The sequence below is a fragment of the Erpetoichthys calabaricus genome, chromosome 14, assembly GCF_900747795.2.
Source record: "Erpetoichthys calabaricus chromosome 14, fErpCal1.3, whole genome shotgun sequence".
Taxonomy (NCBI): Eukaryota; Metazoa; Chordata; class Cladistia; order Polypteriformes; family Polypteridae; genus Erpetoichthys; species Erpetoichthys calabaricus.
Window position 1 is genome coordinate 31,848,241 of NC_041407.2, and position 16,510 is coordinate 31,864,750.

At 39.0% G+C, this 16,510-nt stretch overlaps 1 protein-coding gene across 3 annotated transcripts in view; it reads right to left on the bottom strand.

Annotated features, from left to right (window-relative positions):
• unc13d (unc-13 homolog D (C. elegans)) overlaps positions 1-16,510 on the bottom strand; it is a 407,222-nt gene that overhangs the window by 277,174 nt on the left and 113,538 nt on the right. For all 3 annotated transcript variants that reach the window (XM_051936229.1, XM_051936228.1, XM_051936230.1), the window contains one exon: positions 3,026-3,070. In XM_051936229.1, the coding sequence (XP_051792189.1) occupies positions 3,026-3,070 (45 nt within the window). The remainder of the gene's footprint in view (positions 1-3,025; positions 3,071-16,510) is intronic.

The following is a 16,510-nucleotide window of genomic DNA, read 5'->3' on the forward strand; positions in this document are numbered from 1 at the left end:
GGAACCAAGGTAAAGGTTACAAGGACAAGACAAAACCTTTTATTCTGCTGGAATTCAGTGCACTGAGAAGGGTGGAGACTACACTGAGAAATGACATTATCAGTTTTGTTAAGTTTTGTTCCATTTTCTAATAAATCCCATTTTGTAACTTTAGCTTGACTCCCCCTCCTAATTAATAAGAAGCATTTTATTTTATTTTATGCCATATGCATTATGGATACATCTACTCTCTCTCTCTCTCTCTCTATATATATATATATATATATATATATATATATATATATATATATATATATATATATATATATATATATATAATATCCTAAGCCTAAAATTACCAAGATTTTGTGCAACGATTTTATGTGACGTTATTATGTCATGTTTTTTTGTCACGCTTTAAATCAGGCTTATTTTAAAACTTACACATATATGTTTGGTATCATTCTTTTCAGAATTTATCAAACTTTAATGTGGTGTTGTTAGATTTTCAGATTCTTATTATGTTTCTAAATTATAAACTAAAAAATATCAAGAAATCACGACCCACGAGAAAAGACTTTGTGCCAAGAGATTTAACCATGCCCAGGGCCAGAAATAAAAGACAAAGAGTAGGACAGCTGCTGTACAGGCTTTTAAATGTTCGAAGCGCCACGTGAGACACAGATCATGTGGCATGGCAGCAGCAGCAGCAAGCCAGCAGCTGATTGAACAAAGAGGAGGTTAAAAAAACAACTGTATTTGTTTCCCATTGTATCACCATTTAAGAGGGGGTTTCGGAGGAGTGCGTTCAGCCCCCCTCTTCACAACGGGAGTGGCAGAGACATGAAGTGGCTGGTGCGTAGTGCAGGCCAGGCGGTTGGTGAGTGAAGCGAGCAGGGAACGAACCCCATAGTATTTTTGTATATATAGGTTTATATTTTAAGGAACATTTATCGATTTTACTATTTTTTTGTCACTGAACAATAATCCTACAGAATTTCATTGCATAATAAAAAAATAACAGTGAACACCTGTGGTCTATAGTTTAGTTATGAAAATACATTATAGTTTAGGACATAAGGCTTCCATGTGTCTGGTTATGCAGGAGCTTAGTGTAAAAAGTGTTCTAAAGGACAAAGGTAAAAAAAAAATCAGAATCAGTATTGGAATCGGCCAATCAAGTAACATGAAATCGGTGATTGGTATTGGCCTTTAACAATCTGATCGGAGCATCCCTAGGAATTATTAAGGATAAGATTGAGCAACACATGGCAAGAACATGCGTTTTACTGAACAGTCAGCATGGGTTCAGAAGAGGGAGGTTATGCTTTACCAACATGGAATTCTATGAGAAAGAAACCAAAGGATATGATCAAAGTGGAGCATATCATATTATTTATCCGGCCTTTCAGAAAGCATTTGATAAGGAGTCACATGAGAGGTTGGGCAACAAACTAAAAGAAGTGGAGTTCAGGATGTGGTTTGTTGAACTGGCTCAGACCCTATCAGAATTGGCTGATGTTAAGAATGGTGTTCCCTCAGGGGTCAACGCTTGGGCTGCTGTTATTTTTAATATACTGTATATAAATGATTAGGATAGGAATATAAGTAAATAGCTGGTTAAGTTTGTAGATGATACCAAGCTAGATGGATTGACAGATAATCTATAATCTGTTGAATCATTATAGATGGACTACGACAGCATACAGACTTGGGCAGATTTGTGGCAGATGGAATTTAATGTAAGTAACTGTAAAGTATTACATGTAGGAAGTAACAATGTTTTGTTGGAATATACAATGGAAGGTCTGAAAATTAAAAGTACACCTTATGAGAAGGATTTAGGAGTCATAATGGACTCTAAGTTATCGACTTCCCGACAGTGTTCCGAAGTCATTAAAAAGTCTAACAAAATTTTAGGTTATATACCACAATGTGTAGAGTACAAGTCCAAGGATGTTATGCTCAGACTTTATAACACACTAGTGAGGCCTTATCTGGAGTACTGTGTGCAGTTTTGGTCTCCAGTTTACAAAAATTCCAGAGAAGATCAATTAGGCTGATTACTGGGCTACAGGGGATGAATTATGAGGAAAGACTAAAAGAGCTGAGCCTTTTCAGTTTACGCAAAAGATAATTAAGAGGAGACAAGATTGAAATGTTTAAAATTATGAAGGTGGATCGAAACTGTTATTTTAAAATAAGTTCATCAAGAATATGGGAACAGAGTTGGAAACTTGTTAAGGGTAAATTTCACACAAACATTAGATAGATTCTCTTTACACAGAGAACCATAGACACTTGGAATACGCTACCAAATAGTGTCGTAAACAGTAGGACTTTAGTGACTTTCAAAACTCGACTTGATATTTTTTAAGAAGACTTACGTGGATAGGAATGGCAAATGTTATCGTGTAGATTGTTCTAATGTTCTAAAAATCAACATAAATTATGACGATGATGGTTAAAAAAGCATTCAGAGACTGATGCAAAAAATGGATAATGTTGTGAAAATATGTATCCTCTGGAAAGATTTTGTTAAACTCTAGTCTCTTATGCACTCCAACCTCCCTAAAATAAATAAGATATTTACTACTCAGTAGCACTCGCTTATTATTTTTTTAGACCTAGAATATGACTCATGTTTTAAAAAACTATTTTAAATCAACATTTGATAAAATCGCAGCATGGTGGCACAGTGGTTGCGTTGCTGCCTCGCAGTTAGGAGACCTGGGTTCGCTTCCCGGGTCCTCCCAGCGTAGAGTTTGCATGTTCTCCCCGTGTCTGTGTGGGTTTCCTCCGGGTACTCCAGTTTCCTCCCACAATCCAAAGATATGCAGGTTACGTGCATTGGCGATCCTAAATTGTCCCTAGTGTGTGCTTGGTGTTTGTTTGTGTGTTTCCTGTGGTGGGCTGGCACCCTGCCCGGGGTTTGTTTCCTGCCTTGTGCCCTGTGTTGGCTGGGTTTGGCTCTAGCAGACCCCCGTGACCCTGTAGTTAGGATATAGCGGGTTGGATGATGGATGGATATAATAAAATCACTTACCACATATCCATGTGAAGCTCTGTGTCAGCAATTTCTTTAAATTCTCTGAGACCAAAAGAGAAATAAGCAATTAGACAAATAAAAACACACAAAAACAAAGTTTTAGGGAAATGTCTATACTTATAATGATGAAAGGTTTTCCAAACAAGAAAGCAAATTTAAATAGACTACTCTGGAACAAATTTTAAAAAGTTTCATATATAATTTACTAAGCATTTTTATTTATGATGCTAAAGCCTAGAGTACATGCCTAAAATAGTGTAATATTAATAAAACCTGTTCAGTGAGCAGTGGCAGTGTGATATTTCAGTATTTTGTTTTGATGTCCATGTGTTATGTGCTCACTGTTTCACTTTAAATTGTATGTTTAAAGGTATATACTGAAAAGTAAATGGTTTTCACCCTATGCTTAAAGACAATATTATAGAATAGCACTACTCATAGGTTTATTGCTATAAAAGTAATAAAGCTGAAAAAGTTAAGAGACATTTAAGCCTGCTGATTGAACATCATGGCAGGGTTTCATGTGAAAACTGATATCTTTCTCTTGAATTATTTATTGGGTTGGAAGAGACCTCCTCTTCTACTGTATAAAACAGCATACGTCTGTCTTGATTGACAACCTTAAAGAGGTACAGAGAAGCGGATTCTGAGAAAAATTCTTCATTCAGAGAAATAACTAACATTACCAAAAATTCCTTTTAATGTTACTAATAATTATATGAATTTCTTTTAAAATAATGTAGACAGCATTAAGGAGAATATTGAGTGGGCAATCTCCAGATCAAATAAAATTGGGTCACAATATATCAGTCTGTTTTCTTAGTATCATAATAAATTTAGGACAGTAAATGAAATGCTACTAATTATAAAATAAAGCCAATAAACTGCATCTTAGACTCACTTCTGAAAAAAAATGCACAGAAAGTACTAATTCCATGCTTAACATCCTTAATATTTCTTTTTTGGCTACCTATATTCAGGACCATATTTCCAAAAGGGTCATTGTCACATATTTCAAATGTAACTTTTTCCTCTAACCTTTTCCAAACTTTCAAAAAAAACAAGTTTATTTGTAAAAGTATTTGGTGAATCTTGTGCTGTACTTTCAGCACAGAAACTGAGTCCAAATGATTTCCAATATACTCATATGCAGAGAATGGTGCAGTTATTATGCAACTCGACTTGAGTGCAAGTTTAGATGTGACTGGCCACAAACGTATATTAAGCAGGCTTAAAGATTTTGTGTATTTCTTGCCTACATTAAGTAATATTCAGTAATTGATTGCAGTAAAATTGCAATTTTCACTTTGCTGTTTAGTATATTGTCAACAGATACTGGTTATAAGCTAGTATGGAATGCTTTAGAATATCGGATTATTATTTGATGCTATAATGAAGAAGGCTTGTTATTTGAATGTGAATGTTAAGTTTTTCCATCCATCCATCCATTTTCCAACCCGCTGAATCCGAACACAGGGTCACGGGGGTCTGCTGGAGCCAATCCCAGCCAACACAGGGCACAAGGCAGGGAACCAATCCTGGGCAGGGTGCCAACCCACCGCAGGACACACACAAACACACCCACACACCAAGCACACAGTAGGGCCAATTGAGAATCGCCAATCCACCTAACCTGCATGTCTTTGGACTGTGGGAGGAAACCGGAGCGCCCGGAGGAAACCCACGCAGACACGGGGAGAACATGCAAACTCCACGCAGGGTGGACCCGGGAAGTGAACCCGGGTCCCCAGATCTCCCAACTGCGAGGCAGCAGCGCTACCCACTGCGCCACCGTGCCGCCCACTGTTAAGTTTTTTTGGTTTAAAATTTACATAACAACCAATAAATATTGTTGTTGGTGAAATTAGTGGTACTACCTCACAGCTCAGAAACTGTGTTTGAAACCCAGGCCAAGTCACAGTCAATATAGAGTTCTCCTTTCTTACTGGGGTGCCTGAGTTTTACTCTGGACACACCAGTATTCTGCTCAAATGCACACGTTAGGTTCTTTGGGAACCTAAAAAACAGTTTCTGTATGAGTGAGTGAAGGTGTGTGTGCATGAAAGTATCCCCAGAAATGGACTTTTACTCTGTTCAGAATTGCATTCTATTGTATACTCAAAAATTCCAGGACAAATTCTGGCACCCAGGACCCTGAATTGTTTGCTTGAGATATTGCTTGATATTTCATTACATCTTTCTTGACTTTTTTTTGCAGCACTTAACATTTGGAATCTGTTTTATTTTTGTGTTTGAAGTACATTACACATATTTTAATTGTATTCTGACAGTTTAAATATCTTATGCTGATTCAAAAATGCTCAAGATGCAGAGTTTGTTAATAACTAGAAAAGGATAAAAATGGAGCAAAGCAATGCATTATCTTTTAGATTGTTTTATCCCTCTGTTCTCATATTTTTGTTCCAACTCAAATTTTCTTGATATAGAAAAGCTAACTTTGCCATTTAATTTGAAGAAAATTGACAACTCTATTTTTACTTAAGCTGTTTAAGTCATTCTCCTGTCATTGGCTGGTTAACTCTAAAATGCTTCTGTAAAATTACAAAAAACCTTAGAACACATAGAAAATCTAAGCCCCCAGACATTATAAAATTATGAATGTATATATTGCAAAATGAAAACAGCATTTTTGGAGTTGATTAACTTTTCAAGTTAAAAAAAACGAAGTTTGGTCAAGAGGTATGTTGTAATTTTCACTTGTTTAATAATTAGAGCTGAACAAATTGAGATTGCACAAAGCTTGGACACTGATACTTGTATCAGTACCATGCATCGATTCATTTGCAAAAGAGGACAAGTTAAAATTATGCACTCAAATAATGGAATAAACTTTGCTGCAGCTGAAAGAGAGCTACTGTACATGAAGCAGTTAAAAGCCTTAACCAACGTCATCGCAAAAAAAGAAATCGAAAGGATTTTCAACTCACTATCAATCTTTTATCATGGCGGAAAGTTGGAAAGACAGATTTGAAACATATGAAAAATTCTCAAATCAGTACTTAACCAAGAAATACTTAATGATGAAAGTCTCCAAATAATAATGCGGAAAGTTGAGCAATCATTAACAACAGACTCATAACAAAGGCGTCAATTAATCCTCAGGATTTAGAAGAACTAACATGTAATTGCTTACTATTACTAAAGCTTCCATCTAGCATACTTCCCAGATTTTTTTCTAAAAATTACTATTACACACAAAGATGCTGGAAACAAGTTCTATAGATGGCTGAGTTGTTTTGAAAAAGATGGACTAAAGAGTATTTTCTAATAGGTCAAGAACGTTAAAAATGGCCCACAACAAGAAGAAACTTTGATCTAGACAAATTCCAGGTGCCAAAGGTGCAGTCAGAAGAGTTTTTTGCGCAAACCAAAACCAGCACACTAGACAGACCCAGCCATGTCTGCTATTTAAACTGCAAATTATTGAAAGGAGAAATTCTTAAATATGTGTTTTGTGCTTTTATGGTTGTTCAATCTATATATATATATATATATATATATATATATATATATATATATATATAGTTTATGATAACTTTGTGGCTCATATTTAAGTAAAAAGCAGTTATTGTCCCTGCTCCTTGCAATAAACAATTAGCGGTTAGAAACGTAAGTTAATATTAATGGTAAATTCATTTAAGTTTGTGTTTCATTTTAATAGAATGTAGATTTCACATAACTACATACATAATGAAAGATTTTGTTTTACTCCCTAAAGTTAACATGTTAATGGAATGCTATTAATGTTCTGGTGTGACTATAGAGATTTCTAGATAGGCAACTAGACAGAAGGTTGAACTGTTAGACAGGAACGTATAAAGGCACCTTTAGCTTTCCATTACATGCGTATGGTTCTAGTGTATGTGGTAACGTATAGAAATGTTAAGAAATGCAACCAAGACACGTAAGTCTTAAACAAAATATCATAAGCAATATTTTTTTTTCTTTTCTGTGTGTATTATCAACTTTCTCCTTTATTTTTTGTGTGAACTGATTGTTTTGAATTTCACTAAAACTTTTAAAATGACCACATTTGGGCTATGGATTTTTTTGTACACAAGTCATACTAAATGCTTAATTTTTATATTAGCTACATTTTGAACTCTCTTGGAAACCCTTGATACACACAGCTACAACAGTGTTAACCCCATCAGCTTTTGTCTAATACCCCTCTTTATTTATGCCCAATGTGATAATTTGTTTATTATGGTAGGTTCTTCGGTGCTGACCGGACGTCATGATGTCATGTCTCAGGTTTGATTAGCATAACTTAGTTACTTGGCGTTTACTTGGTTTACGTGGTAAAAATACATAGACCAATATTTAGAAGCAATACTTAAGCAGAGTATTGTGATTTCATGTTGAGCTGCAGAGATGAATAAAATAATATAGTAGCACCACTGAAAACAAAAATACTTCCTTTAGATTTACTGACTGCAGGTACTTTCTTAAACAAGAATGTAGAGAACTACTAAATTATAAATTTAGCAATTAACACAAATGGAAAGAGGTCAAAGGTATAAGGGTTTTATATGGCAAACTTTCAGTAATATTCCAGGTTTATAGACAAAACTGACAAAATGCTTGACTACTAACAGAAGCCATTATGAAAAATTAGAATTCTGAGTTACTGCTTAAAAAATTTAGCAAACATATATATATATATATATATATATATATATATATATATATACTGGAGTGGGCGCACCTTCTAGTTCCTTTTTTGTTGGGTGGAGACACAATGTGCCTAATATGATAAGGAAGATCATGTTGATATGGATTACCCTACCCCGAAGAGGGAAATTGTGGCCAGCTATGGGCTTACCAAGGTCTGTCAGACACAGCGTTGCCAGGACTGGCTGTTCAATTGTTAACATTCAGTGCGATCCCAGGTGTTTAACTTGTGGGGCAAGTCAGCCCGCTGTCTACGCCCTGGTGAGAACACAGAAGTACAGAAGGTGGAAATGGTCACGGCAGACTACTTTGTCCACACCCCCTAGAGCATTTTGTGTGTTCCTTCAAAAGACATTCCTGGGCCGCCATGGAGGAACTGGTTGTCATATTGGAGAGTCATCACACCGCCCTGCTGAGAAAAAAGCCTGAGGACAACAAGCGTGTCTGAGTGTTCTGAGTGCCAAGGCTAGAGTCTGGGAACATTCCCCTGTGCAGATCCATTGCTACTGCTGCAGGAAGCTGAGGCACAGAATATCCAACTATTCCAAAGCAGAAGATTAAAGGGACTGTTGATGGGCTCACAGAGAAAGCTATGGACATGCAGACGCGAATATCCATCTGTTGTTCCCTCTTACAGGTGTGGCTCTAGTCAATGGACACTTGTCCTTGCGCTACATGACTTTGGCAGCAACACCACCATTATTGCCGCCCACAAAAATGCAATGGAAAATGGCTCCATCTTATCTGTATACATAGTGAAGGCCAATGCTATCCTATCACCATCTGCTCACCCAAAGGAGCCTCTGACATCTGCATTTGGTGGTAGTGCCGTGATACTGGGAAGAGGCTAGCCGCAAAGAGAAGCCAACGGGGATCGCCCACATCGGCTCTCAGACTGGTATCTTGTGATGGATGGAGATAACCGCTACAAGGTGATACCCTGCCATTCAAGCGATCAGGTAAGGGTGTGGCAACCCAGTATAATGTGGGTGACATTGATGACATGGCTAATGACGGCAGTCCCAACCACTTACGCCACCACGTCAACTGGCACCATGCTCCCTAGTATCCCTGCAGCTTCAGTTTTACTATCTGCCTGCCCCTATTAAACTTGAGCAGTAGAACTACAGTTCCTTGACGTTTGCAAGGAATGCAGTAGCCTCTGTGGACGGTTAGATGATTGAATCCTCTATGCCTCTCAAACTCCATTTTGTGCTACATTGAGTTATATTGGGTGACCGAGCCTCAGGGTGTGATATGGACCCAGTTGTTAGTCATCTACCTTTACCACCGACAGGTATGCAACCTTGTGCACACTCACTTACTGAGGGGCATCTGGGACATGAAAAAACCCTACAAGAATCACTGCATGTTTCTTTTGCCCTGCTGATCAATGATGTAGGTATCGACATAGATAAAGTCAGTCTGCTCGAACCTTTGGCTTGGGGACATAAGTACGTTCATGTCCTAGTAGACTACACCACTCGCTATTCAGAGGCCAGAGGAAGCAGTGTGCCCTTGCCACAACATTCTTGATTATGTTGCAAACTTACGGGACCAGTTTAGAAACTGGTTGGTGATCACTTGAAAGCAGCTCAGCACAGTCATGCCCTGCCTGTAAACCTGAGGAATGTGTCTGCAAAAATTACGCCTGGGGGACTGTGTAATGGTCCTATTCTGCTCATCTCATTCCAAGCTGTGGGGCCACTGGCAGGTCCTGTGAGAGGTCAGGGAGCAAAAAGCGCTGGTAAATAATTTAATACACCATTTAATACATATTTAATACACCAACTTAACTGGCATCCCTCTGAGTGGATATACCATGTGAACCTTCTCAAGCACTGGCATGAACAGGCTGAACCAGGTGCCGCAACTTCCCTTGAGGAAGCCTCATATGGGGACACTGAACAGCTTATTATGGGGAAAACCTCAGTCCCTGGCAGAAGCAGAGCCTGGCAGCTACCATTGCCAAGGTAAGGGGTGTGGTTGATTATAGACCAGGGCAGACAATGCTAGTAACCTATGCCATACCTATATCATGACTAAGCCAGGAGTCATTGTGAGAAAATATCTGTACCACCCTGAGGGGAAACAAGTTCAGGTGGAGCTGGAAAAAATATGCATGTTGGACATGGATGTGATCGAGGAGAGTCACAGTCCCTGGTCTAGTCCTATCGTACTGATCCCCAAACCTGATGGGAGTTGGTGCTTCTGCAACAACTTCCACTGGGTTAATAAAGTCTGCTGTTTTGATGCTTATCCTATGCCAAGGGTGGACGACGTCCGGGCTGGAGCCCACTATCTGTCCAGTCTCGACATGACGAACGGATACTGGAAGATCCCCTTGACAGAGTCTGCAAAGGAGAAAACCGCGTTCAGCACCCTTAGTAGCCATTGGCAATACCGCATCTTACCCTTTAGGCTACACAGAGCCCAAACAACCTTACAGCATCTAGGGACAGACTGTTGCATCCCCATAGCAACTATAGTACCACCAAATTGACAACACTGAATCATTAGAAAAACTGAGCTCATGTGTGAAATGAAACAAGTGTTTTATGTGTTTGAATCTACTCTTTTTATGTTACAGCACTGTTGTTACCTTAATGAATTAATAGGGATCTGACTTATACTTAAATGTAGCACAATTCATTTGCACTTTTACTGTAAAGCTTCATTAAAAACAATATTTGGAATTACCTTTTCTTGAAGAACGCATTGAATTTTGATTCTGTTTTTGGAGACGTATTGTGACAACGCAACATGTAACTGCCCGTGAGTGAATATTGTTTCTGTTTCTCTAATAAATAATCTGACTTTTTATAATGTTTGTCCCTGTGATTTGTTAATTGTCATAGCAAAAGCTATTCTCACGGTAAACTGTAAACATTCTAATACAAATGGCATATCACGATCTCCTTTGGTGTCTAATGTTATTCGCAGAATATATACATTACCTTTCTTGTCGACTGTTAAAATTTACATTGCTTTTCTGTGATCATAAATATACACTTGACCGAACTGTGTATTCTTTGAAGTTAAGCTTGTCATTGCTTTAACAGTTGCGGGACCACAGATTCTCATAGCATATGGTCCAGCATTGTGTAAATCCACATTTTGTGCATTGAATGATGCAAAGGCAAAAAGACTTTGTTTTCCACTCTTTGCCTTTTATTTCTGACCTCGATTTGTCCTGCTATTTTTTCAATTGCACTTGGTTCTGATGATTAATTACCTTTTGTTTGCGCTAATGCGATCTTTACTATCTTTTTTTTGATACTGTAGCGACTGACATAATAAAGTGTCACAAACGTTTTACTTGAACAATCGGCGACTTCGTAACCCCAAACACAACTTTCTAGCACCCTCTGCAAACCCCTCCTCCCCCGGGTCTCGCTTCCCCTTACCGCATCAATCAATACCCCACTATCGGTCTTCCGTGCTGTACTCCGCCCTATATGCTTTATATGTGCTGAGAGCCCTCGATCTGTGTGTGCTACGTGCCTTTACACGACTGAGTGTTTTGCTGGCTGTGCTCTTATTTGATATTGTTTGTAAGTAGGGCGTGTCTTGCAAGAATCTCATGTTCCACGTCCCCGTGAGACGGCCCTGGGACAATCTCTTGACACCAAGTCTCATGTTTATGGTCCCCGCGACACGCTCCGTGGCCAGTCTCTTTTGTCTCACAGGTCTTTTAAGTGTCTTCCGAGAACTTCCAAGAACATCACGTCTTGTTGCCCTGCTTTTCCTTTCCAGGATTTTTTTTTTATAATAGAGAGACTAGTATTTATATGTTGCAGCACTGTTATCACCTTAAAACATCAATAGGGATTTGAGTTATAATTAAATGCAGTACAATGCAATTCAAGGCTTAAGAAATACTACATGTGCAATGTAGTGATGCAACATGTGAATCACTAGAATTTAAACTAAACAGTGAAGTGCTGTTAGGAAACTACTACAGGTTAAATCCTGTTATAGCGAATACCGAAGTAATGAAATTTTCAGAATAACGAATACTTTTTGTGGGCCTGGACATACATTTATAGAAGATAATGTTAAGCAAATCTTGTTTTAATGAAATGTAAATCTCAGTATAACAAATGTTTTTTTTCAATCAAAAATGTCCAACAATGATACTAATGCGATGCAAAAATATGTAATGCCACTCCTACACTTTCCGCGCCAAGTCTCAGGAACACTGTAACAGGTTGTCTCAAAGAGAGAGGCAATCTGTTGCAAAATGTCCAGTCTCGGGCAGTCTTTGTGAGTAAGTAGGCGTGATATCATACACATAGCTGAATTCTGAGTTAGTGCTCCACAGAGCATCCATGTGGGTAGTTGTATTGTGTGCAGATATTGAACTGTTCGAGTTTCATAGCGCTTCTCAAAGTTTTCTTTGAGAAGAACAAAAAAGGGAGAAATGCAATAAGTTTATGCTGAAAGAAATTTTAACAATTCTAAATAAAGTTGATTCCGGAATGAAGAATAAATGACATAGCAAAAGCATTTTGGAATCTCGCCTTCATCTTCATCTAATGACTTGTTTTCATTCTGTATTTCTATTTAAAAAATTACATCTAATGTCTCATTTTCATTCTGTGTTCATACCTATATTTCTATTTTTAGAAAATGACATTTAACATCTTGTTTTCATTCTGTGTTCATTACCTGTATTTCTGTTTTAAAAAAATATATCTAATATCTCATTTTCAAATAAAATATTTTTTGCACTTTAAGAAGCACTGTGTTTTTATACAGGTATTGTCACGCTTGCTTCACAGAGTTGCACGAGAGACAGGAAGATGAGTCCAGGTTTTCAAGGAAAATACAAGTACAGTGGAACCTCGGTTTAAGAGCATAATTCGTTCTGGAAACATGCTTGCAGTCCAAAGCACTCGTATATCAAAGTGAATTTCCCCATAAGAAATAATGGAAGCTCGGATGATTCGTTCCACAACCCAATACTATTCATATAAAAATGATTACAGTAATCCCTCGCTATATCGCGCTTCGCCTTTCGCGGCTTCACTCCATCGCAGATTTTATATGTAAGCATATTTAAATATATATCGCAGATTTTTTGCTGGTTCGCAGATTTCTGCGGACAATGGGTCTTTTAATTTCTGGTAGATGCTTCCTCAGTTGGTTTGCCCAGTTGATTTCATACAAGGGACGCTATTGGCAGATGGCTGAGAAGCTACCCAACTTACTTTTCTCTCTCTCTTGCGCTGACTTTCTCTGATCCTGACGTAGGGGGATTGAGCAGGGGGGCTGTTCGCACACCTAGACGATATGGACGCTCGTCTAAAAATGCTGAAAGATTATCTTCACGTTGCTATCTTTTGTGCAGCTGCTTCCTGAAACGACATGCTGCATGGTGCTTCGCATACTTAAAAGCTCGAAGGGCACATATTGATTTTTGCTTGAAAAACAAACTCTGTCTCTCTCTATCTCTCTCTCTCTCTCTTCCTGCTCCTGACGGAGGGGGTGTGAGCTGCCGCCTTCAACAGCTTTCTGCCGCAGCGGTGCTTCGCATACTTAAGCCAAACAGCCCTATTGATTTGTTTGCTTTTCTCTATCTCTGTGACTTTATATGCTCCTGACGGGCACTCCTTAGAAGAGGAAGATATGTTTGCATTCTTTTAATCGTGAGACGGAACTGTCATCTCTGTCTTGTCATGGAGCACAGTTTAAACTTTTGAAAAAGAGACAAATGTTTGTTTGCAGTGTTTGAATAACGTTCCTGTCTCTCTACAACCTCCTGTGTTTCTGCACAAATCTGTGACCCAAGCATGACAATATAAAAATAACCATATAAACATATGGTTTCTACTTCGCAGATTTTCTTATTTCGCGGGTGGCTCTGGAACGCAACCCCCGCGATGGAGGAGGGATTACTGTAATACAAAATATAAAGTAAAAATACATAAAAACAAATTAACCTGCACTTTACCTTTGAAAAGAATCATGGCTGGTGTGAGTGAGTTTCTAAACTCTTGTGGGATTCAACCCAACGGGACGACACGCGGAAGAGCGTCCCAAAGCAATCGCAGTCTCCCAGCGCTGTAGCAGTTCGCTGTAAAAGCGAATCTGAAAAGATCACGGACATACTATAAATGCCTGCCATCAATGGGTGATACAAGGAACAAGGAACAATATAAATGCGCAGGACAGAGTACTAATTGGCCACGGCCCTGCCTGACTGCTGTGTCTGTGTATATGAGAGTGGCAGACTCCGCAACAATAAATAACCGCGCTGTTGTTGTTTCAAGCTGAATAAAGCTGGTGTTGCTAAAGTACTGAGACTCAGTTTCATGTTTTGGGGTGCAAGACGGGGACTCAAAAGTCACAGCACACACGCGCGCACATGCACACACACACACACACAGAGTCACAATGCTGTAGTAAACAGTATACACGTGTACGGATGTTGACTATATGAGTGAGGCACGCCGACTCAGACGGAGAATAGGAGACGATTGCACACAATCCCGCAGCGAGAGAGAGAGAGAAGAACCATCAGTTCAGTTGTGATCATGTGATGCTCAGCAGACAAAGCGTATACGGACTACTCGTATTGCAAGACCTCGCTCATTTATCAAGTCAAAATTTATTAAAAATTTTATCTCATCTTGCAAAACACTCGTAAACCAAGTTACTCACAAACCGAGGTTCCACTGTACTTTATTACTGTATAGAGAAGGCAGGTACAGTCTCAAGACTTCTTTCAGAATACGAACTGTTAGGAGCTGCAGCACTGGCAATTGATCTGCTTTAGCTCCCATCTTCAGATTAGAAGAACACCAGCAGCTCAGCATCACCACTATGACAGACGCAGTCTGGAGAAGACAGATCAGGAGAGTTTGAGGAAGGACCAGAAGGAGTATAATAACTGTAGTAGTTCTTTAATCTATTAATTGTTTAGTTAAATCATTGAAGTTAAATAATTTAAACTTTATAAAAGAGGTTGAGCAGTTTTAATAGTCCAAAGCCAAATTTTAATAATGAGGCCAGTGCAATGCAATTCCTGTTGGATGTTGGACTTTTTAGAGGGTGGGTTGGAGGAGCCTTTCTTCTTTGAAGGCTAATTGTGCAGGAGATGCCTGCTGATCCAGCACCTTGAGCTCAAGGTCACTGAACTAGAGGAGTTGGGTGGCCTGCATTGTAATGGAGAATTGGCAGACGTGGCACAGATGTCCTTTAAAGAGATAGTGTGCATCCCTAAGGTGGTGTGGGAGGAGACTCAAGACCAGACAGGCAGAGATAGATATATAATAATAATAATACATTTTATTTATTTGTAGGCGCCTTTCTAAACACTCAAGGACACCGAACAATGTATAAAACACAGATTATAAACAAAACTAAAATACAAAAATTAAAATCAGACAGATGGGACACGGTCACAAGGTGCAATGCAAAGGGTGCACATTGCCTGGGGCATCATCCCCAGAATTGGAAGTGTCAAACCATTTTCAGGCCCTTGCAGAGCTGGATGATGTCTCTAAAGACTCTGAGGTGGTCCATCCCAAAACCAGTACACAGAAATAGAGAGGTTGTGACAGTTGGGGACTCAATCATTAGGGGGATTTAAGCAATGGTGAAGCCTGTCTACTGTAGTTTTAGTATTTTGTATTAATCAGAATAGAATTGAGGATGTAGAGGTGATTGAACCATTAGGGTCAAGTTACCATAATATTATACCGTTCTCAGTGTTTTGGAAGAGCACAAATGCAAAGACCAAAGCTCTTAACTTTAACTTTGAACAAATTTTGAACAGATGCTGCAATGTCTAAAGGGTGTGAATTTAGATAGGCTTTTAAGCATGGAGACAGTCAAGGAGCAGTAAAACAGGTTTAATTTTTTTTTTTTTTTTACATATAATGTAGGACAAGTACATCCCAAAATTTGGAATTTGCAGGAAATTAAAAAATGCACTAGGCTACTAAGGAGTTGAGAAACAAGCTGCAATGGAAAAACAACCATATATGGCATATAACAATAATAACTCCAAGGCAAGTTGGAGGGTGTAGGAGAACAAGAGGGCAACCATTAAGGAAGATATTAGGGAGGCTAACAGGCAGTTACAGAGGAATATAGCAGATAAGATGAAGGATAACCCAAAGAGATTCTTTCAGGGCGGCACAGTGGCGCAGTGGGTAGCGCTGCTGCCTCACAGTTAGGAGACCTGGGTTCGCTTCCCGGGTCCTCCCTGCGTGGAGTTTGCATGTTCTCCCCGTGTCTGCGTGGGTTTCCTCCGGGCACTCCGGTTTCCTCCCACAGTCCAAAGACATGCAGGTTAGGTGGATTGAGAATTCTAAATTGGCCCTAGTGTGTGCTTGGTGTGTGTGTGTGTTTGTGTGTGTCCTGCGGTGGGTTGGCACCCTGCCCAGGATTGGTTCCTGCCTTGTTGGCTGGGATTGGCTCCGGCAGACCCCTGTGACCCTGTGTTCGGATTCAGCGGGTTGGATAATGGATGGATGGATGGATTCTTTCAGATTTTTAGCAGTAAAAGAACAGACAAGGAGGACGTGAAGCATATCAGGAATAATAAAGGTGAAATTAAACATACAAACAATGAAATAGCAAATGTTTAAACCTGCATGTTACTGAAGTCTTCCCATATGAGGAAGTGGATATCTTCTCAGTGGTAACGGGGACTGCTAAGAAGGTACTGAATGATTTGAAAATTGTAGAAGGAGAAGTACTTTGTTAAATGGTGCGACTCAAACCACTTACAACTGAACACCAGCAAAACCAAAGAGATGGTGGTGGATTTTAGGA